The following is a 22,486-nucleotide window of genomic DNA, read 5'->3' on the forward strand; positions in this document are numbered from 1 at the left end:
TACACAAATTGCCTTAAATATGTCCGCCTAACAGCTGAATTAAGATACAGTCACTCAAAAATCTAAATCATGTTCACAATATGCATATAATAAATCACATGATTGAAATACTTACCTGGAAACATTCCTAACAGCAAAGAAACCTGTAGAAACATTTTCATTTTTTCCCTAAATCTTCTTGGCTTCCGAGTTCATTGATGTCTGCCTGAGCTGTCTCCTGAATTATTTAACAAAATGAACCCTCAGATGCAACTGATATCAAATACTCCTCTGAAAAAACAACAGAAGCTGTTTCTAAGGACATTGTGTAAAGTTGTCAGCTGTGCGTTCTAAACAAACAGCGACCGTGGTTGATTGCACAAAAGTCCACTCCCTTTTTGTTAATGAAATTCAGGACTCCCTGAATAAGAATATTGACTATGTAATCCTAGACTAACACAAAAACACCTTTGAAAACACTTCCTGTTAATTGCATTGACAAGAATATGGGCCTGCTCTTAAGGTGCATATTAAATTGGAAAGTGTGCGTGCTTTGTTACCATGAGAGATGGATAAACAGTTTGTTGACAAGTACTTACAGAGGTAAATAACTATATATTATTTCCTTAAGAGAACTGGAAACCTCGGTCTGGATGACATGCATTGAACAAGTGAACCAGCAGTTTAGCACTGCTGACCAGGCAATTCATTTTTCAAGGGCTCCTCAATTGATGGACCAATGAAAAATAACATTTGCACTGACAGGCCAGTGAAAGAACATTTACATCTACTGAAAATGCCATTTTCCAAATGCTGTTGTAAAATTCCCCAGTCTTTTGTGCAATGTACTATTTTGCATTTGCATAGTGCTCCCACCCCTGACAAGTGAAAAGTAAAAAGGAAACCCAAGCCCTGCTCGGCAGTAATCAAAACAATATTAATATGAATTGTTACATTGATAACCACTTGGATGCTAAGGCCCTGGAAAGATTTATTAACACTTTCCATTGAAATCAATGGAAACTCCATGACGAGTTACCCTTGTCATTAGCATCCAAGTTTAAAACACTTAGGCACTAGTTGCAAATCGTATCAGATGATCTTTAATTCGCCTTTCTTTTATAAGTCACGATTATAAAATATAAATAAATGGGCTATATAATGTAATAATATAATAAAGTAACTATATGCACACGAGAACCATATGGTGGCCATCACGCTTATGATTTGTGCATAGACCTGTGGATATAATTAATTATTAATAAGGAAATGGCATTCATGATTTTATAAAAGTGCTACAGGATCAGGTAAAAACAGGATCAAACTGCAAGTGTAAATGCAACAATTCCTAATGCCTTCTGCATTGCTCAAACTAAATGTTCAAATACTCAGCACGACTTGGTTATCAGAATATATCTCTATTATTAACTGTCCTCCAAAAGACTCTCAAGGGCACATCCTTTCTTTGCCAAACTGAAATTCCGAATCGAAACAGGGAGGTCTTGGCATCAGCAGAATTGTAGCAGGTTTGAATAGCAGGGACAATTAAAAATACAAGATATACACGATTATCCGAGATGGCCACCACTGTACCCAGATTCCATGTGAATTCACAAACTGATGAAAAATCTAGTCCATCGCGGGGCACTGCCACTTTGTGTGCTAAGTTGTCATATGCCCTTATGGCAGAGCTTTGGCTCCATCCATTTTACCCAACCAATCAATGGACTGCAATTTAATGAGTGGTTTCAAATTTTAAAGACGACAAATTTGATGTAAGGCAGTTTTGTGGTGTTATCAATATGGGAATACAAGAGAATGTTGATTCTCAGAGGTTCACAGTATAGAGAATCATGATTTTATTAAAGACAAGGAGACTAGCATTATGCATAACCTTTTATTTACTACTTCTGTGCAGCACTTAAAAGCTTCATGTAGAACAGTATGAAATCACATAATTCTAGAACATTAAATATAACATAGTCTCTTAACATTCCAAACTCGTCCTCTTTTGTTTCTCTTCACTCTTTTTTGATAATACTCTCCAAATCTCTTTTCCACAAAACTCATAATTTCATTATTGCTGATCTGCAATAAAAAACACAATTAAAATTCCTTCAAATCAAAAACTAAAAAAATAATTCTTAAACTTAAACTATAAAACGATTTATATTTCTCTTCCCTTACACCACCCACAAGGGAGTGTGAGAGGAATAATGCTATTCTCCTTGTCATTAAAAAAATCACGATTCTCTATACAGCGAATCTCTGAGAATCAACATTTTATGACAAGACAGGAGACTAGCATTATGCATGTTTAAAGTTCTTTAAAGCATGTTCTGAAACATGTTCTACTGGTCTAATATACAAATCCCTGAACACTCTGTCATTCGACCAATCCGCTGCTTTTAGAATCTCACTCAAATTACCACCTGCAGTAAGGGGTTTTGAAGCCATAACACCAAGCACAGAATGTGCCTTGAATTTCTCCAAATTAACTCCTGCTTCCCTCATAGTGTTTTTAACCCATCTTGCAATAGTAGCCACTGAAACAGCACCATGTGGTTTTACACAAGAAATCAGCAACTGATTAACACCTGTGCACCTAAATTCATCCATTCAAGACTCATACTGCCTAATACACGTCTCCACACACAATTTTGTATGATCAATAAATCTAGGCATAGTCTTGGTTCTTCTGTAAACTACAAATAACACTCCCTCAGGTTGTAAAAATGTACCGGAAATGTCCAAAGCGCTCGCATCGGATAATCTTCTAAAATGTACCATACAAAGTAGAGTAGCTATTTTCCATGTCAAACTGTTTCAGAGACAAAAATCTATTCATTGGCCAACTCTCAAACAACCTCCAAATCACATTCACATCCCATAGAAAAGAATATCTAGATCCTGGTGGATTTTTCAAACAAATTCCCTTCATAATTCTACAGATCAAATGACTTTTCGCAACTGAAACACCATCCACCAAAGAATGTCCTGTAGCAATTGATGATCTATAACAATTAATCGTTCTGTAACTTAAACCTTTCTTAAACAAACTTGATAAAAAATTAACAATCATGACCTCATCTGCCTCAACGGGATCCACCTTCCTTTCAACGCACCAATGTAACCAAATTTTCCAAGCGCTGGAATATCTCTTCCTAGTTCCTGGAGCCCATGACTCATACAACAACTCTGAAGCCTCTCCTGATAATTCCTGGAATCTTCCTGATTTCCTGAAATGCTCCAAACTAGAAGGTTGAACGCCCCTGATTCCACCAAAGGATGCTCCTGACCGTCCACATACCGTAACAGACCTTCCTCCGCTCTTAATAAAACTGGATCCTTCATCACCATTTCCATCACTGAAGGATACCAGGCTTGTGTTGTCCAAAAAGGAGTTATCAAAAACATTATGAACTTCTGAATTCTCACTTGTCTCAACACTCTTTGAATAATTGAAAAGGGAGGAAAAGCATAACCTCCCATCTCTCTCCAATTCAAGCTGAACGCATCCACTGCTATTGCTCCTGCATCTAGTCTCCAACTCACATAACTTTCTAATTGATTTGTGAACCGTGATGCAAATAGATCTACCTCCAAAGGCCCTAACTCCTCTTGAATCCTTTAAAAAATCAAAGGATTCAGCTTCCATTCGCTGTAATCCTTCAAATACCGGGCATTCCAATCTGCAACAACATTGTCCTTCTCTGGAAGATATTGAGCTGACACACTTATCTTGTGTTCCATGCAAAATTTCCAAAAATCCTTTGCTAACTCTGTCATTCCCTTTGATCTGCTTCCCCCTGATTTGTTTATGTATGCTACCACAGATATATTGACCATCTTCAACATAACTGTTGTTTTCTGTAATTTCTCCCTGAAACTGCATATTGCCAAAACACCTGCTTTCATCTCTAAACAATTTATATGCATTCTTCTCTCTTGCATATTCCACCTTTCACCTGTCTCCTGTGCACCTAATCTCGCACCCCATCCTAAATTGCTCGCATCCATCTCTAATACAAAATCTGGGCTCGTCCCCAAAATCACCCATCCATTTCAGGCAATCAGGTTCTCTAACCACCAAACCAATTCCTCCTGTGCTTCGATATCCAACCTCACCATGTCTCCATACCAGAGAACCTTGTTCAAACCATCCTTCTTTACTGTTTGTAATGCCCTGTAATGCAATGGCCCTGAAAAAAAACGCTTGTATTGACAATGAAAGAAGACCAATCACCCTTGCTAATTGGCTCAACGTTACCTCCTTTTTTTTAAAAGTCAATCACCTCTATTTTTATAAGAACAACTTTCTTTTCTGGTAAATCTAGGTGTTTCTTTACAGTGTCTACCACAAATCCCCAAAACTCTATCCTCTGTGTTGGTATTAAACTGACTTTTCCATATTCACCACAAATCCTAAATTCTTTAATACACCCTGCACTATAAATCTGTGCTCTATTAAAATTCCCATATTTTCGTTCATTATCAGAATGTTGTCTAAATAAATCAACAAACGTATTCCCCTTTCTCTTAAAGAACCTACAACTGGTCTCATCACTTTAGAAAAACACCAAGAAGCTGATGATAGTTCGAAAGGAAGACACACAAACTGAAATAGTCTTCCCTTCTATCTGAATTGGAGATATCACTGACTCTCCTGAGCAATTGGAATTTAAAAGTATGCATCTTTAAAATCTATTTTCATTAACCAGTCCTTGTTCAAAATAATATCTCTTAACAGATTGATTACCTCCATGTTGAAATGTCTGCACACTACATATTGGCTCAAATTCCTCAGCTTTATCACTGTTCTCCATCTCTTGTCCTATTTTTCTACTACAAATTTACAAACTCATTTTTGCACTCTGGAATCTGTATTATTGTTTTTTTCTCTAACATCTCTCTTATTTCTTTCTCAAAAATCCCTTGTACTTCTTTTTTTAACATAATAACTCCTGGTTCCTTTACCTGAACCGGTTCTGTCACAAAATCTATCATAAAACCTCTGACCCGTCCTATGACCCATTTCCTTCCATTTCCCAATGAAGCCTTCAATCTTCCTTCCGTGCTTTTCTGGATAGAACCAAGTAAACCTTTCATACTCACCTTGATTTGATTGATTCCCTGACTTTGAGTTTCCTCTTCCACATGTATATCAGCCTCTTCCACCTCTTCATCTCTGTGGAAACAGTGTTCCTGGGTAAGAGGTTCCTCTATAACACGGGTACTCATAGTACGGCCCGGCAAGCCTTCCTTGGCGGCCCGCGGACCTTGCAGACATCGCACCTGTATTCTCTTTTTTTTTAAGTGTCAGGAAATACCCCGCAGCAGCGCGGACTCAGAGAGACTGCTCAATGGGGGCCGGGCGATAGTCAGAGTGAAGCTGCAGGGGCGCTAAGAAGGTGTGAACTACAACAAAGCCTCATTAACATGTAAATGGTCTTTTAAAGACCTGTGCAGCACTCGAGTGTGGCTGTGTGTGTGCCCGGGAAGCTGTCTCAGCCCGGGCTGATACACACAAGGGGTGAGGTGACAGAGGATAACACAGGAAAGCAGGGACTGAGAGCCAGGTGAGCTGACAGAGCGCAGCAGAGAGTGAGGTGACACAGATAGAGGCAGAGACAGACAGAGATAGAGACAGGCAGAGATAGAGTCAGAGAGAGAGACAGGGACAGACAGCGACAGATAGAGGCAGAGAGCTGGACAGGGGTAGACAGATAGAGGCAGACCGAGACAGAGACAGACAGTGAGATGGGAGGGAGACAGGGACAGACAGGGACGGACGGGGACAGGGACAGACGGGGACAGGGACAGACGGGGACAGGGACAGACGGGGACAGGGACAGACTGAGACAGACGGGGACAGGGACAGACAGAGACAGACAGAGACAGGGACAGACAGGGACAGCAGGGGACAGGGACAGATGGGGACAGGGAAAGACGGGGACAGAGACAAATGGGGACAGGGACAGACAGAGACAGGGACAGACGGGGACAGGGATAGACGGGAACAGACAGGGCACGATGGGGACAGCGACAGACAGAGACAGGAACAGACAGAGACAGGGACAGAAAGGGACAGACAGGGACAGGGACAGATGGAGACAGGGACAGACGGGGACAGGCAGAGACAGGGACAGACAGACAGGGACAGACAGAGGCAGGGACAGACGGGGACAGGGACAGATGGGGACAGGGACAGACAGGGACAGGTACACACGGGGACAGGGACAGACAGAGACAGGGACAGACGGGGATAGGGACAGACAGAGACAGGGACTGACAGAGACAGGGACAGACGGGGACAGGGACAGACAGAGACAGGGACAGACAGAGACAGGGACAGACGGGGACAGGGACTGACAGAGACAGGGACAGACAGAGACAGGGACCGATGGGGAAAGGGTCAGACAGGGACAGGGACGAACAGGGACCGACTGGGACAGGGACAGGCAGGGACAGACGGGGACAGGGACAGACAGAGACAGAGACAGATGTGGACAGGGACAGACGGGGACAGGGACAGACCGGGACAGGGACAGACAGGGACAGGGACAGACAGGGACAGGGGCAGACAGGGACAGACAGGGACAGACAGGGACAGATGGGGACAGGGACAGATGGGGACAGGGACAGACGGGGACAGAGACAGACAGGGACAGATGGAGATGGGGACAGGGACAGACAGGGACAGACAGACAGGGATGGACGGGGACAGGGACAGACAGGGACTGACTGGGACAGGGACAGACGGGAACCGGGACAGACAGAGACAGAGACAGACAGAGACAGAGACAGACAGGGACAGGGACAGATGGGGACAGGGACAGGGACAGACGGGGACAGGGACAGACAGGGACAGGGACAGACGGGGACAGGGACAGACAGGGACAGGGACAGACGGGTACAGGGACAGACAAGGACAGGTACAGACAGAGACAGGGAAAGACGGGGACAGGGACAGATGGGGACAGGCACATACGGGGACAGGGACAGACGGGGACAAGGACAGACAGGGACAGAGACAGACAGACAGGGACAGACGGGACAGGGACATACGGAGACGGGGACAGGGACAGATGGGGACAGGGACAGACTGGGACAGGAACAGACGGGGACAGGAACAGATGGGGACACACAGACAGGGACAGACGGGGACAGGGACAGACGGGGACAGGAAGAGACAGGAACAGAAAGGCAGAGAGACAGAGAGATGGAGAGGGAGAGAGAAGGAGAGAGAGGGAGAGGGAGGGAGAGAGGGAGACAGAGAGAGAGGGGACAGGGACAGAAGGGGACAGGGACAGATGGGGACAGGGAAAGACGGGGACAGAGACAAATGGGGACAGGGACAGACAGAGACAGGGACAGACGGGGACAGGTACAGACGGGGACAGGGCCAGACGGGAACAGACAGGGCCAGATGGGGACAGCGACAGACAGAGACAGGAACAGACAGAGACAGGGACAGAAAGGGACAGACGGGGACAGGGACAGATGGGGACAGGGACAGACGGGGACAGGCAGAGACAGGGACAGACAGACAGGGACAGACAGAGGCAGGGACAGACGGGGACAGGGACAGATGGGGACAGGGACAGACAGGGACAGGTACACATGGGGACAGGGACAGACAGAGACAGGGACAGACGGGGATAGGGACAGACAGAGACAGGGACAGACAGAGACAGGGACAGACGGGGACAGGGACAGACAGAGACAGGGACAGACAGAGACAGGGACCGATGGGGACAGGGTCAGACAGGGACAGACGGGGACAGGGACAGACAGAGACAGGGAAAGATGTGGACAGGGACACACAGGGACAGACGGGGACAGGGACAGACAGGGACAGGGACAGACAGGGACAGGGGCAGACAGGGACAGACGGGGACAGGGACAGATGGGGACAGGGACAGATGGGGACAGGGACAGACGGGGACAGAGACAGACAGGGACAGATGGAGATGGGGACAGGGACAGATGGGGACAGAGAAAGACAGGGACAGACAGAGACAGGAACAGACAGGGCAGAAGGGGACAGGGACAGACGGGGACAGGGAGAGATCGGGACAGGGACAGATGGGGACAGGGACAGAGAGAGAGACAGAGACAGACAGAGACAGGGACAGACAGAGACAGGGACAGACGGGGACAGGGATGGACAGGGGTAGACAGATAGAGGCAGACCGAGACAGAGACAGACAGTGAGATGGGAGGGAGACAGGGACAGACAGGGACGGACGGGGACAGGGACAGACGGGGACAGGGACAGACGGGGACAGGGACAGACGGGGACAGGGACAGACTGAGACAGACGGGGACAGGGACAGACAGAGACAGACAGAGACAGGGACAGAAGGGGACAGATGGGGACAGGGAAAGACGGGGACAGAGACAAATGGGGACAGGGACAGACAGAGACAGGGACAGACGGGGACAGGGATAGACGGGAACAGACAGGGCACGATGGGGACAGCGACAGACAGAGACAGGAACAGACAGAGACAGGGACAGAAAGGGACAGACAGGGACAGGGACAGATGGGGACAGGGACAGACGGGGACAGGCAGAGACAGGGACAGAGAGACAGGGACAGACAGAGGCAGGGACAGACGGGGACAGGGACAGATGGGGACAGGGACAGACAGGGACAGGTACAGGGACAGGTACACACGGGGACAGGGACAGACAGAGACAGGGACAGACGGGGATAGGGACAGACAGAGACAGGGACTGACAGAGACAGAGACAGGGACAGACGGGGACAGGGACAGACAGAGACAGGGACAGACAGAGACAGGGACAGACGGGGACAGGGACTGACAGAGACAGGGACAGACAGAGACAGGGACCGATGGGGAAAGGGTCAGACAGGGACAGGGACGAACAGGGACCGACTGGGACAGGGACAGACAGGGACAGACGGGGACAGGGACAGACAGAGACAGGGACAGATGTGGACAGGGACAGACAGGGACAGGGACAGACGGGGACAGGGACAGGGACAGACAGGGACAGACGGGGACAGGGACAGATGGGGACAGGGACAGATGGGGACAGGGACAGACGGGGACAGAGACAGAGAGGGACAGATGGAGATGGGGACAGGGACAGACAGGGACAGACAGACAGGGATGGACGGGGACAGGGACAGACAGGGACTGACTGGGACAGGGACAGACTGGAACAGGGACAGACAGAGACAGAGACAGACAGAGACAGAGACAGACAGGGACAGGGACAGATGGGGACAGGGACAGACGGGGACAGGGACAGACAGGGACAGGGACAGACGGGGACAGGGACAGACAGGGACAGGGACAGACGGGTACAGGGACAGACAAGGACAGGTACAGACAGAGACAGGGACAGACGGGGACAGGGACAGATGGGGACAGGCACATACGGGGACAGGGACAGACGGGGACAAGGACAGACAGGGACAGAGACAGACAGACAGGGACAGACGGGACAGGGACATACGGAGACGGGGACAGGGACAGATGGGGACAGGGACAGACTGGGACAGGAACAGACGGGGACAGGAACAGATGGGGACACACAGACAGGGACAGACGGGGACAGGGACAGACGGGGACAGGAAGAGACAGGAACAGAAAGGCAGAGAGACAGAGAGATGGAGAGGGAGAGAGAAGGAGAGAGAGGGAGAGGGAGGGAGAGAGGGAGACAGAGAGAGAGGGGACAGGGACAGAAGGGGACAGGGACAGATGGGGACAGGGAAAGACGGGGACAGAGACAAATGGGGACAGGGACAGACAGAGACAGGGACAGACGGGGACAGGTACAGACGGGGACAGGGACAGACGGGAACAGACAGGGCCAGATGGGGACAGCGACAGACAGAGACAGGAACAGACAGAGACAGGGACAGAAAGGGACAGACGGGGACAGGGACAGATGGGGACAGGGACAGACGGGGACAGGCAGAGACAGGGACAGACAGACAGGGACAGACAGAGGCAGGGACAGACGGGGACAGGGACAGATGGGGACAGGGACAGACAGGGACAGGTACACACGGGGACAGGGACAGACAGAGACAGGAACAGACGGGGATAGGGACAGACAGAGACAGGGACAGACAGAGACAGGGACAGACGGGGACAGGGACAGACAGAGACAGGGACAGACAGAGACAGGGACCGATGGGGACAGGGTCAGACAGGGACAGGGACGGACAGGGACCGACTGGGACAGGGACAGACAGGGACAGACGGGGACAGGGACAGACAGAGACAGGGAAAGATGTGGACAGGGACACACAGGGACAGACGGGGACAGGGACAGACAGGGACAGGGACAGACAGGGACAGGGGCAGACAGGGACAGACGGGGACAGGGACAGATGGGGACAGGGACAGATGGGGACAGGGACAGACGGGGACAGAGACAGACAGGGACAGATGGAGATGGGGACAGGGACAGATGGGGACAGAGAAAGACAGGGACAGACAGAGACAGGGACAGACAGGGCAGAAGGGGACAGGGACAGACGGGGACAGGGAGAGATCGGGACAGGGACAGATGGGGACAGGGACAGAGAGAGAGACAGAGACAGACAGAGACAGGGACAGACAGAGACAGGGACAGACGGGGACAGGGATGGACAGGGACTGACTGGGACAGGGACAGACGGGGACAGGGACAGACGGGGACAGGGACAGACAGAGACAGGGACAGAGGGCGACAGGGACAGACGGGGACAGGGACAGATGGCGACAGGGACAGAGACAGACGGGGACAGAGACAGACAGGGACAGTAACAGACGGGGACAGGGACAGTGACAGACGGGGACAGGGACAGACAGACGGGGTCAGGAACAGACAGAGACAGGGACAGACAGGGATGTCCGGGGACAGACAGAGACAGGGAAAGACAAAGACAGGGAAAGACAGACAGAGACAGGGACAGACAGAGACAGGGACAGACAGAGACAGGGACAGACGGGGACAGGGACAGACAGAGACAGGGACAGGCAGAGACAGGGACAGGGACAGACAGGAACAGGGACAGACGGGGACAGGGACAGACGGGTACAGGGACAGACGGGGAAAGGGACTGATGGGGACAGGGACAGACAGGGACAGACAGACAGGGATGGACGGGGACAGGGACAGACAGGGACTGACTGGGACAGGGACAGACGGGAACAGGGACAGACAGAGACAGAGACAGACAGGGACAGGGACAGATGGGGACAGGGACCGACGGGGACAGGGACAGACAGGGACAGGGACAGACGGGGACAGGGACAGATGGGGACAGGCACATACGGGGACAGGGACAGACGGGGACAAGGACAGACAGGGACAGAGACAGACAGACAGGGACAGACGGGACAGGGACATACGGAGACAGGGACAGGGACAGATGGGGACAGGGACAGACTGGGACAGGAACAGACGGGGACAGGAACAGATGGGGACACACAGACAGGGACAGACGGGGACAGGGACAGACGGGGACAAGAAGAGACAGGAACAGAAAGGCAGAGAGACAGAGAGATGGAGAGGGAGAGAGAAGGAGAGAGAGGGAGAGGGAGGGAGAGGGAGGGAGAGAGGGAGACAGAGAGAGAGGGGACAGGGACAGATGGGGAAAGGGACAGATGGGGACAGGGACAGACAGGGACAGACAGAGACAGGGACATGTAGTGTAGTTCCTATTATCCCAATAGGCTCTGCGCATTGGAATAATACCTTCAATAGTATAGACCTAGGACGGAGGTTAACTAGGTCTTCTACTGACGATATTAGATTTAAAGTTTTGGGTTTGCCAGCTAGCTCAGAGTTCACTAGAAACTTTCTCGAATAGGCAAGGAGGAGTTGAACCTCCCTGGATAGACAAGAAGGGATTTAGTTTCTGACAACCATAGAACATGACAACTTTGCTCTCCCCTAATCAAGAGTGTATCTCTAGAGTCGTGTGAAAACAAAAGACAACTTATTTTACTCAGTCAGTTCAGTGCATTCTTAGTTTCACCAGATTGTAGAGAAAAGGAAGAGACGGGCGTGTTCAATAAAAGATGTTATTTATTGATCAGTCTCTTTTCTCGTACAAGAGAAATGAATCGATATTATTGCAATACTTATGGTTAAGTAAAGTGCATACAATAAAAGCAGAATTATAAAATAATACTGTAAAAGCATTGATATGGTTTCTAAGCCATATGATATTTAAAATGGATAAAATGGATACATACATATATACATTTGACTAATCGTACGCAACTGGTGCTTCTAACCACGCCTACCCCGGTGTACCTGACCTAAGCCTAATACGTGGGCGGGAGTAGATAAGTAGCAGTTTAAGTTAAGTTTGTTTTGCCAAGTGACTGACTCAAGAATTCTCTGTAAGGGGTTATTCAGTTCTGTACCTGAGATCTAGAATGGTTGAGGGCTGGTATCTCTCGTCTTTGGTCTTGATATTCCAGCTGCCTGCGAGGGCTGCTTGGAAGCGCCGGAGCTGGATTTCTCGGCAGGAGAAAGGCAGCGTCTCGTTCTCAGCGCGTCAGGAAGGCGGGGCAGCGCCAGTGGGGTCCGCTCTGTGCTGGCCTCTTCGGCAAGTCTCGCTGCTCCGATCTCGTCACCACCGCGTGTGTTTGCTTAAGGCAATGTCGGTAATATTTATACCTGTAAGGTGCCGAGATTGACGTAAGGATGGACATAGATACATCAATAAGGATGTCATACGAACTGGTCGTTAGCACATTCTTTACTGAAGTTCTCGGTGAAATCAAAACAATGGCTGTAGGGATTTTCCCAGGTTGTCATAGGTTTGATTTGTTTTGAGAACTCCGTATGCCTTATCAGGGGCTGAAGGAATAGTGCTTGCCTAATTAGATGGCAAGCGTTATGACCTAATCAGATAACGCGTTCCTGTGCCGTGGTGTGGCTTAATCAGATAACGGTTTTTGCACCGTGGGATGGCTGCTAGTTAATTATTAACCAGAACAGGGTCAGGAATAGGGGGATCGATACAGAACCTATAGGAATACATCACACCCACTCCACGCAGACTATGTCCGTATTTACAAATCTAGGCATAGTAAATATACAGTAGTGTATGTGTATACCGTACCACCCCAAAATACATCCATATGCATTTTGAAATTATGTAATACACGAGAAAAAAATAATCATATGCACTATATGCACTCAAGCAGTAGAAAAATGCTAAATTAATCACGCATATTCATACATCATTATTAATAAAATATGAAAATAACACATGAAATGGCTCTTAATACAGAAGAAAAAATGCGAGACCATTTCATCACAAAATAAAGTATCCATGAACATGCCAGAGGGCAGCTAATGTCTCTAAAGTTCCTAAAATAGAAATTTAGTTCTCTAAGAATAGTTTCTACTTTAAGCAGAAGATAAGTGTCCCGAAAAACTATAAAATATTTTGGGGATTGTGAAAAAAATCTGCTGTCCGTAAACTGGAGAAAAAATTGTTCATGTTACTTTATCATTAACGTTGAAGGCCAAATTCAGGGTGATGGGAACGCCGTGTGCTAGCGTGCTCAAAAGTCATTATTTCTGCTCTGGTGAGAACATCATATTATTTAGACTGTCGAAAAAGCTGTCAACAGCTTCCTGTGAAAGTTCCACTAACTCGGAAAAAGATGTCACCATGCATTCATGAGCATGATTGCCTTCGCTGATGTTTTGATTAGCATTTCTGACAGAAGGTCGTACCTGATCGATGCTGCTTTCATCTTGAACCTCACTACCCCTCAATCGTAGTGGTGAAGTTTCCACGAATGCCGTCATCAGGATTGGTAGCCGCTGGGGACAGCACAATGCATGAGCCGTTACCGGACCCAACAAAGTTTCTGCATCCATTGGCGCATCCGATTGTAGCGTCAGACAGGTGTCCAACACGCATTCTTCTCCGCATAGCATGCACCTTAATACAGGTAAAACACATCGTTGCCACATTGGTCGAAATGAAAGAAACCAAGTCATGTTTAGGTCTCTAAGCCGGGATAGTCCAAGGATTTTAGATATCCGGTCCCGGTATCCAATGGCTAGGATTGTTTCTTCCCTTGTCGCAGGTGTTTTGTCTGTGACACGGTTTGCCATAGCGAAATAACAGGATCAAAAATAGGATTCCTGCCACTAGTCCTAAAAGGAGAGGAAGTCCGCCAAAGATGGAATGGACGAAGTCTGGAAAAATACCCAGAATGGCTTTAAATGGAGTTAAAGCCCCCGAAAACACTGTCTTAAATACATTTGAGACTCCACTGGTATCAGAAATATTTAAGATTTCGTTCAGGATTTCTGCGAAATGTATGGGGGAATTAGTTGATAACAATGAATGAATCTCTGCTGTTGTCCTTGCAACTTGGAGATCATACGTCTCTTTTGATGACGTGAGCCTGGTCGGCGTCTGAAGGAGCACTGTTTTCATTCTGCTTAAAGTATCAATTCGAATAGAAGCAATTTTCAAATTCGGCCATAACCTTGCCTCCCTGTCTGGCATTGCGCTGGGGAACAATACCCGTTCACAGCACATGACCTTCGCAGTCGTAGTTATGAGATAAGGTATTCCGGGCAGCAAACTACAACATCTGCGGTCTACAATTATAATGTAACTCCCGTTCGATAGTCTCCTAAAGAATGGTTCTATTTGTGTTGCAGGTGTGCCTAGCTGGTGACATGAAAGGTTATTTGAGGACCCTTCACAGGCTCCGTGTAAACTAATACCATTACACAGAAGTGTACCGCTTAGTGACATCGCACAATTATTGCCACTAAGAAACACTTTCTGGCCTTTATTACTGACACATGCATGTGAATAGGGCAAGTTCCATGTTGACTTAATGTACCCTTTTCCCAATTTTTCGTACATGCCAGCCTGTATATATTTTTGGCAGTATTGAAACCTGAAAGTAGATATTGGAATATTAATTATCCCATGTATTATCCATTCACTGACAGGTCGTTCTGACATTGTCAATGGTAATCTCTCGAGTTTCTCAATGCTCAGGATTGTATAATCAGCACCCTTCTCTGCCATACTGATTTGTTTATCAGTAAGGTTAAAGATATTGAATAGTGACGTTGTGTTGATTAAACGCCAAGGCACATAGCCTGAACGCAGATTTTGTAACGTCCAGCCAAGCTGTACAATAGAACGCAATTGGGACTGACCGTGTTGTAACAACAGTAAGTCTTGCGATATTATGTCGATTGCTGAAGACACAATGCTGTCCAAAGAGTATATTCTGGAGGACAGAGTCATTAACCCATTGTCCACTACAGAAAGTGATTTTTCCAAATTAATACGGTCAATTTCCCGTATTCTCTCTGATGTTTCAATTTGAGTTATTTTCCAGGCTTCGTTATAAGCTGCATATACAGAGGCTGCTATGAAGCGTTTTTGACGCTGTTTGCGCAGTCCCATAATGAAATCACGCAAGTCAGCACCATCAGTAAGTAAAGTTAGGTGTTGCTTAATTTCTACCAGTGTGGAGGTTTGTAGCCATTGAAGGCAGAGCTTGCCCACACTGTACGTGGTAATTATCCCTGGGTGTTGTCTTTGGGAATATCTAGGGTCTGGCCTGGTCATTGTGAACCCCTGGATTTTGTTCAGGAATCTGTCTTGACAGTTATTAGTATCTGTTGGCCAGATCAACCACTGTTTCCAATCAGGATGTGTTCTGTTTTGGCTTAATATATGGTTTACGTCTATCTCCTCATCTATAGAGCTATTACTGTTCATTGTTGGCTTTGGAATAGACGGTTTGTTTAAGTCTTTGATTTTGGCTGGGCCAAGACAGGTAGTTTGTTGAATAGTGTCATTCAAAAATATAATTTGTTCTGGGATCATGCAGGCTCTAAACAATGATTCTATACCTTGTACTTGCCATTCTTTTGTACCCCAAACACTTTTTACTTCAACATTTTTGTCCCAGTAATCAAAACCAAATGTACGCATTTGCTCAAAAAATGAGTCTGAATATATCAATTTAGTGTTTGTAAGCATGGTCTTCGTACCTGTCTTATTTGATAATTTGAAATAAAATGTTTCTGCATTACTCGTGTTGAACCCTGAAAAATATGAATATTTGTCATAAAAAGTTCTTGAGCTACCTTTTGGAGGGGTTGCACAGTGTTCCCATTGATTATAATTTAAAACATTTCTAGGTTGTGCAGATTTATGTAGATAATGGTTACCAAAGTGATAATAGCAGAACATCTTATCATAATTAGACGAACCCTGCAAATAATCATGTTTTGTAAATTTAGCAGACATCACTAGGTCAGACATCATATCATTAATACTTTCAAAGTCCCAATCATCAGCATATGAGCTTGGTTTTACAAAGTCACTCAATGAGATCTTAATTTGATGTGGATATTTCAGGATTTCAACCGGACCATAGATTTCATAATCGGTATTGTCCCATGCTACCCCGCCGGGTATAGGATTGGCCGTGAAGTTGACTGAAGAAAGTTCTCTTTTCTCGACGTGTGAAGACGTGTGTGGTTTGAGGACCAAGTTGATTTTCTGGCGTGCTGTGTCCATTTTAGCATATTTTCCCTCAATGAAATGTCCCAAACATAGTACCATGATGAGCCACTGTATGAGGATAAGTGCACCTAAGGCCACCCAGAATTCAATCCATGGAGAAATCAGATAGGTTTCTTTCAGTTCTTTAAAAAGTTCCTTAGCATTGTCTTTAAAAGTTTTTGATGGCTGTCTAGTTGATTCACTGAGATCTTCTGAGGAATCATTGAAGTTTATGAAGTAGCCGGATGCTGTTCTGTCAATTGTTCCAATTACTTCAGGATTACTGTTTGCTTTATTAGTGTGTTTTGTTGCAGCAGCATAGTCATTTGTTACTTCATTGTAGATTGGTGTGTCTCTGCTAAATGTTTTTATTTGGGTTTTTAGAGGTTTAAGTTCCATAGCATTGTTGCATAGTCCTTGTTGTTGTTCTGTAGGCATTTTGAATGTGATTAGCCTCTTAGATTGAACCTCTGTATTTGTAGCAAACTTTTGTGTTCTACTACTTGTCGGGAGTCCACTTGGCCTACTGTTTGTTATCGGCCACATGATTGTGGTTTTACCAGGTCGATTGATACAACTCTGTTCTCCTTTTTACCAGCAAGGGGCGGTAGTACTACTGATCTTGTCTCGTTGATAGACAAGACAGGAACTGCTTTTCTGTAAGAAGGCCCAAATTCCTTCTTTACCGCGATCTTTTCTCTGACTAGATCCCCGACTTTTGGAATCCAGACAGGTGGTTTTTCTGCAGTGGTCGTTGGCTGTTGTTTCAACTTTATGTTGCTCAGGTCTTTCCTTGTTTCGTTTAAGTCCTGCAAAATAGCCAAACGATCTTTGATGTCAAAGCTTTTTTCTTTAACCACTGAAGTCTGACTGTCAAGATCTAAGATCATCATTCTAGTCCCAAACAATAATTCGTACGGACTGAATCCCCTCAGAGAATTTCTTGGCAGGTTGTTTAGACTACGTTGGACACTTATTAGATGTTTGACCCACCCAGCTCCCGGACCTAATACCTTTGCTGTTATAGATTGCTCTATGCCTTTGGTTTTTTCTTTACACCATCCCGTATCCCTCAGGTAGGAAGTGAGAAGAGTCCCGCTATGCTATGCTCATTTGGCCATGCTTCCCCATAAGTTCTAGGGCTAACAGGGAATATTGGTCAAAACGTAGCACGCTCCTAGCGTATATGCCATTCTAGACTTGCAAATCTTTTTATAACAGTCCAGACGTCAGCCGAGTGCTGGGGTCTACATTACAAGTGGAAACTAGTCTTTATATGTTAATTGGACGCATTATTTTTTATTGTTGATCCATTCTGGAGTGAAACGCCATGGTAATATACCGTTTCTCTCGCCACTGCGATCTCTATTGCAGTCTGGGCAGTTCTTTACAAAGATGTGATGATGCAGGCTCATGCCTGGCCACCAGTACACTGATTGTAATTCTTCCAGGGAATCTTTTAGTTTGAGGTGTCTGAGACCCTCACCCATATGTGCGTCTGCTATTAACAATCCTCTCCTGTCCGTGTTTGGAATTACTCTATCCCCCACTCCAGGGATTCGAGCAAAAGGAACGGAGTTTGCATCGATTATGTATGTATAATTGAGTGGATAGTTGATCGGTAGCGCTGAGCAGTCGCCTTTTGATGACGTTTTCACCGCCAGAACTGTTTCACCGTCAATGTATTTTACTGCACGCTTTTTTCTAACTACGGAAGCCGATTCAGTTGCTACCGTTGTGGCTTTCTCAGCCAATGAATTCCCTGCAACGTGAACGCCATCACGCTGATGACTCAGTGAGTGTATCACGTGAGTTTTTGGTAGTTCTTTCTGCAAAAGAACTATTTGTTTCCAAAGCACTTGTTGCTTTATTGTTGCACCTGTGTCATCTTTGTAACCGTTTTGAATCCATTTCTGCAAATCGTTGTTGTATGATTTGACGCAGTAATACGAATCGCACACTATAAGTGTTGGGAATTCTCGATCGGCATTATCTAGCGCCATTTTTAATGCTATTATTTCAGTCTGTTGTTCTGAATTAGTTTCTACTGAGTGTGTTTTTATTAGCAGAGGTCTCAGTTTCCCTCCGTGTCACACTTCTTTTGTGATTTCACATGTGGGGTTATATGCTTGTTCTCCCCACCCTGGTGGTTGAGCATGGCCGTCTGTATAGATTACACAGGCGTACTGTCGTAAGGGCCGAATGTCGATTGGCAGAGGGTATGTCATTTCATATTCTAGATATTTTAATTCCTTTAATTCTGGATCAAAGTAGTATTTTACCCTGTCCGTTGTAATTGAATTCACCCATTGTATCCATTTTGGATTCAACGCTGTTGTTGGTAAATTACATGGGGTTGTTAATGCCTCAAAGGCTGACTCTGCTGTTCTGACTGTGATACGTCTACCGTCAGCTTTGTCTTTTTCTCTTGCTATAGCCGTTTGAACTGCATGAACAATGTTTTCTTTAATACTGAGCTTCTTTTCAGCTTCTGTGTACAAGTGTGATTTATATGCAATTGGTACCTTTTCTCCCTCATTACAGGTCAGGTATGTGAATCCGCATCTTCCTGGGATGACTCGAATCACAAGATTGCGTGTGTTATCACGTGTTTCTAATTTTGTTTTAATTAACATGTCTGTTTGTAAAGATCTCAAAATTTCTGTGTGTTTTTGAGTCCAATTGATTTTTTTTAAATCTGGTTTTATTAGATCATAAAAGGGGTTTTACCCTTTCTGCGTAATTTGCAATGTATGTTCTTCCGAAATTTAGGAAGCCTAGAATTGATTGTAGGTTTTTTAGTGTTCTAGGTGCTTGGAGTACAGCACATTTCTCTAGGAAATTGTCAGCCAGGCTTTTGCCTTCACTTGATAATTCATATCCTAAAAACAGGACTGTTAGATGGGCAATTCTAGACTTTTTAAAGTTGAATTTGTAACCCTCTGCTGCGAACCCAAGTATTATGGTGTTCACTCTCTTCAAGTGAGTATCCAAGTCATCGTCTGTTAGGTAAATGTCGTCGACATAAGATAATGCCTCGTCATCATAAGTTTGTAGTAACTCTGTTACTCTCGCTGAGAATAATCCTGGGCTGTTCTTGTGCCCCTGGGGTAAACAGCAGAAACTTTTTTGCGAGCCATTTACCGAGAACGCAGTCAAATATCTGCTCTCTGGTGCTATATTTTGACAAAAGAATCCATTAGAGATGTCTAATGTTGTTTTGTATTCTTTGCGCACTATGTTATTCATTAGTGCAGCACTATGCGAGTTTTGCACTGCAAAAGTTTTGCAACATGAGTTAAGGTGTCTGTAATCCAAAACAAGACGATATGAATTGTCTGGTTTGGAGACAGGAAACAAAGGGTTGTTCATTTGTGAGGTGCAAGTTTCAATCACCCCCTGGTATTCAAGTTGGTCTAGGATCTCTTTTACCTGTTTTTTAGCTTCTTGCTTAATTGGGTACTGCCTCTGTGCAGTAGGTTGTGATTTTAACTGGATTTTGTGAGGAGGAGAGTCCTCATCCCATCCTACATGATTTTTATATAAAGCAGGAGCTTGAGCTACTGCCCACTTTCTTGCAAGTGTATATTTTTTATGAATTGGAATATGATTTGAGAAGGCAGGCATAATTATTTCTTCGCCATGTGGGCACTCCCTGACAAACTCGGGTGGCCAGTCTCGTTCAGCTAGAAGGATGTCATAGCCCTTGGAAAGATTATCCCAAAATAAACCCCTTATTTTTCTAGTCTTATCCCCCTCTATACGTAATGTTATTTCATATATTTTGTGAGGTTTGCTAACTCTGGTGTCTGTAGTTTCCGCTTGAATATATTCATTCGTGTCCACTGTCTCCAGATGATTCATAAGGACTTTGCGAGCTATGCTCACTTCTGCTGCGCTGTCTAGCATTGTCTGAGCCCATTCTCCGTTTTTCAGTTGTGTCCTCAGTATTCTCGGCATTATTGATTACTTTAATACTGGCTACCTTCTTTTTTGGAAATTGTAATTTTTTATTCAGATGAGCAGGTTCCTTGTCTTTTGACTTGACGTGCTCTTCCCTGTGTTCTGATCGTCCTCTTCTCTCCGATTTCTGCGAGGAAGTCTGAAAAGATTGAGAGGGACGTGTATCAATTTCTTGATATCTATCAGGTTTTTTTATATTATCCCTATTTCTAAGGTTGTATTTTTTCCCAGAGGGCTCACTTTGGGGAGACCTGCGTCCTTGGTTCGGAGATCTTTCTCTCCGCCGAGGAGACCTTCCTCTGGATTGGAATCTTTTTTCTTTAGGATTGGATTGTTTATTTCCTTCCCAGCTCTTTTTTTGTGTTGTTAAAATATTTTTAATGAATACCTTTTCAGGACTTTCAATCAGTTGTGGGTTCACCGGTATTCCACCCAGACTATCTCTTCCTAGTTCTTCATAGGATTTTTCTATGATTCTGGCAATTTCAGCTGGTTGGTCTGCTATATCTGTTTCTTTTAACCTTTGGCGGATCGCCACATTTGCTGCTTCTCCCTTTATGTTGGCTAATAATATAGCCGAGACCTGCTTGAAGTCTTTCAGTAATTTCATACCAAGAGTTAAAGCGGGTTCTGGACCATATTCATCTTGAATTTGTTTTAGCACATCTGGTATTACTGACATGGATGGTACACCATGTGTTTTTGTGTAGATGGAAGCAAAGACTGTACCCCAAGAGTCACAGTCCTCCACGTGTGGTGTGATTCCCATTGGAAGACAGATAGTCAGAATCCTGTGTTTTTCTACCGGGGTGGTGTCTGGAAACACCGCCTCTATTTGGGTGATTTTTTGTGCTAACCAGAATGGTATTTGTTCCCGTTTTGCGGGTACTTTCCCTAGACAAGACTGTATGTTCTGTGGTGTCATTTTATTTGTGTTCCCCTGATGAGGGGTCAGCTGTGGAATTTTGATTGCTGGTTGGATTGTTGAAGTCCGCATTACATATTGGACTAATTGTCTATGTACTTTTATTAATTGTTTTAGTTGTACTAAAAGAGCTGCTGCAGACATTCCTTCGATGTCTGGATGTGGTGTGTATCCGGCTAGGACCGGCCACGTTGCTCCTGGTCTACCTAGTGGACCGAGCCTGGTTATGTGATTATTATGTTTTAGGGCGCCATTAAACAAGAGCAGGTGCTCTTGGAATTTGAGTGGTACTTCCACCTCCTCGAAAGAAATGTACTCATCAGGAGGTTCCTCTGTTTTGTAATAGTGGAAGACCTTTGTTACAGCATTAGCTGCTGGAAAGTTTATCCATGAATAGAATACCTCTGTCTGCCGATATTCGTGTGCCTCTATTACGAATATGACTGTGCCACCTCTAGGTGTCAGTCCATTTTCTATAAGTTTTAAAGTTACAGATTTCCTTTTGTTGACCGGGATGAGTATTATATCCGGGTCTGCTTCTTGCATAGTATTATCAGCTGCTACGAGTTCAGCTGCTATTCTAGCTGCCTCTCTTTCTCCTTCACTGTCTGACATTGTACTGTCCAGAAGGTTATTCCGTTTGTTTGCAGATCAGGTTTCTTATGGAAACAAAGATTAGATGCACAATATTTTGGAACAGTGTATCCTTCAACGTTGACTAAACCAAGAACCATACATAGGAGTCTCCTCCTGCGAGGTTTGGCGGATATGACCTTTCACCCACTCCAGACGTCTTTGGAGTATTATGGGAAAAAAAGGGTTCTGTGTGAAAAAGCACGACTGAGTTACTCTAATGTCTTGCGTTAGTTTTATCGCCTATCCAAACGTTTGGGCGCCATGTAGTGTAGTTCCTATTATCCCAATAGGCTCTGCGCATTGGAATAATACCTTCAATAGTATAGACCTGGGACAGAGGTTAACTAGGTCTTCTACTGACGATATTAGACTTAAAGTTTTGGGTTTGCCAGCTAGCTCAGAGTTCACTAGAAACTTTCTCGAATAGGCAA

The 22,486-nt window shown here is 45.6% G+C and overlaps 1 protein-coding gene across 1 annotated transcript in view; it reads right to left on the minus strand.

Annotated features, from left to right (window-relative positions):
* Window positions 1–182, minus strand: part of LOC144783380 (cadherin-related family member 3-like) — a 567,696-nt gene extending 567,514 nt beyond the window's left edge. The window contains exon 1 of the mRNA XM_078662381.1: window positions 116–182. Coding sequence (XP_078518507.1) covers window positions 116–161 — 46 coding nt within the window. The 5' untranslated portion in view covers window positions 162–182. The remainder of the gene's footprint in view (window positions 1–115) is intronic.
* Between the last annotated feature and the right edge of the window lie 22,304 nt (window positions 183–22,486).

Source organism: Lissotriton helveticus, chromosome 9 (assembly GCF_964261635.1).
Source record: "Lissotriton helveticus chromosome 9, aLisHel1.1, whole genome shotgun sequence".
NCBI classification, from domain to species: Eukaryota; Metazoa; Chordata; class Amphibia; order Caudata; family Salamandridae; genus Lissotriton; species Lissotriton helveticus.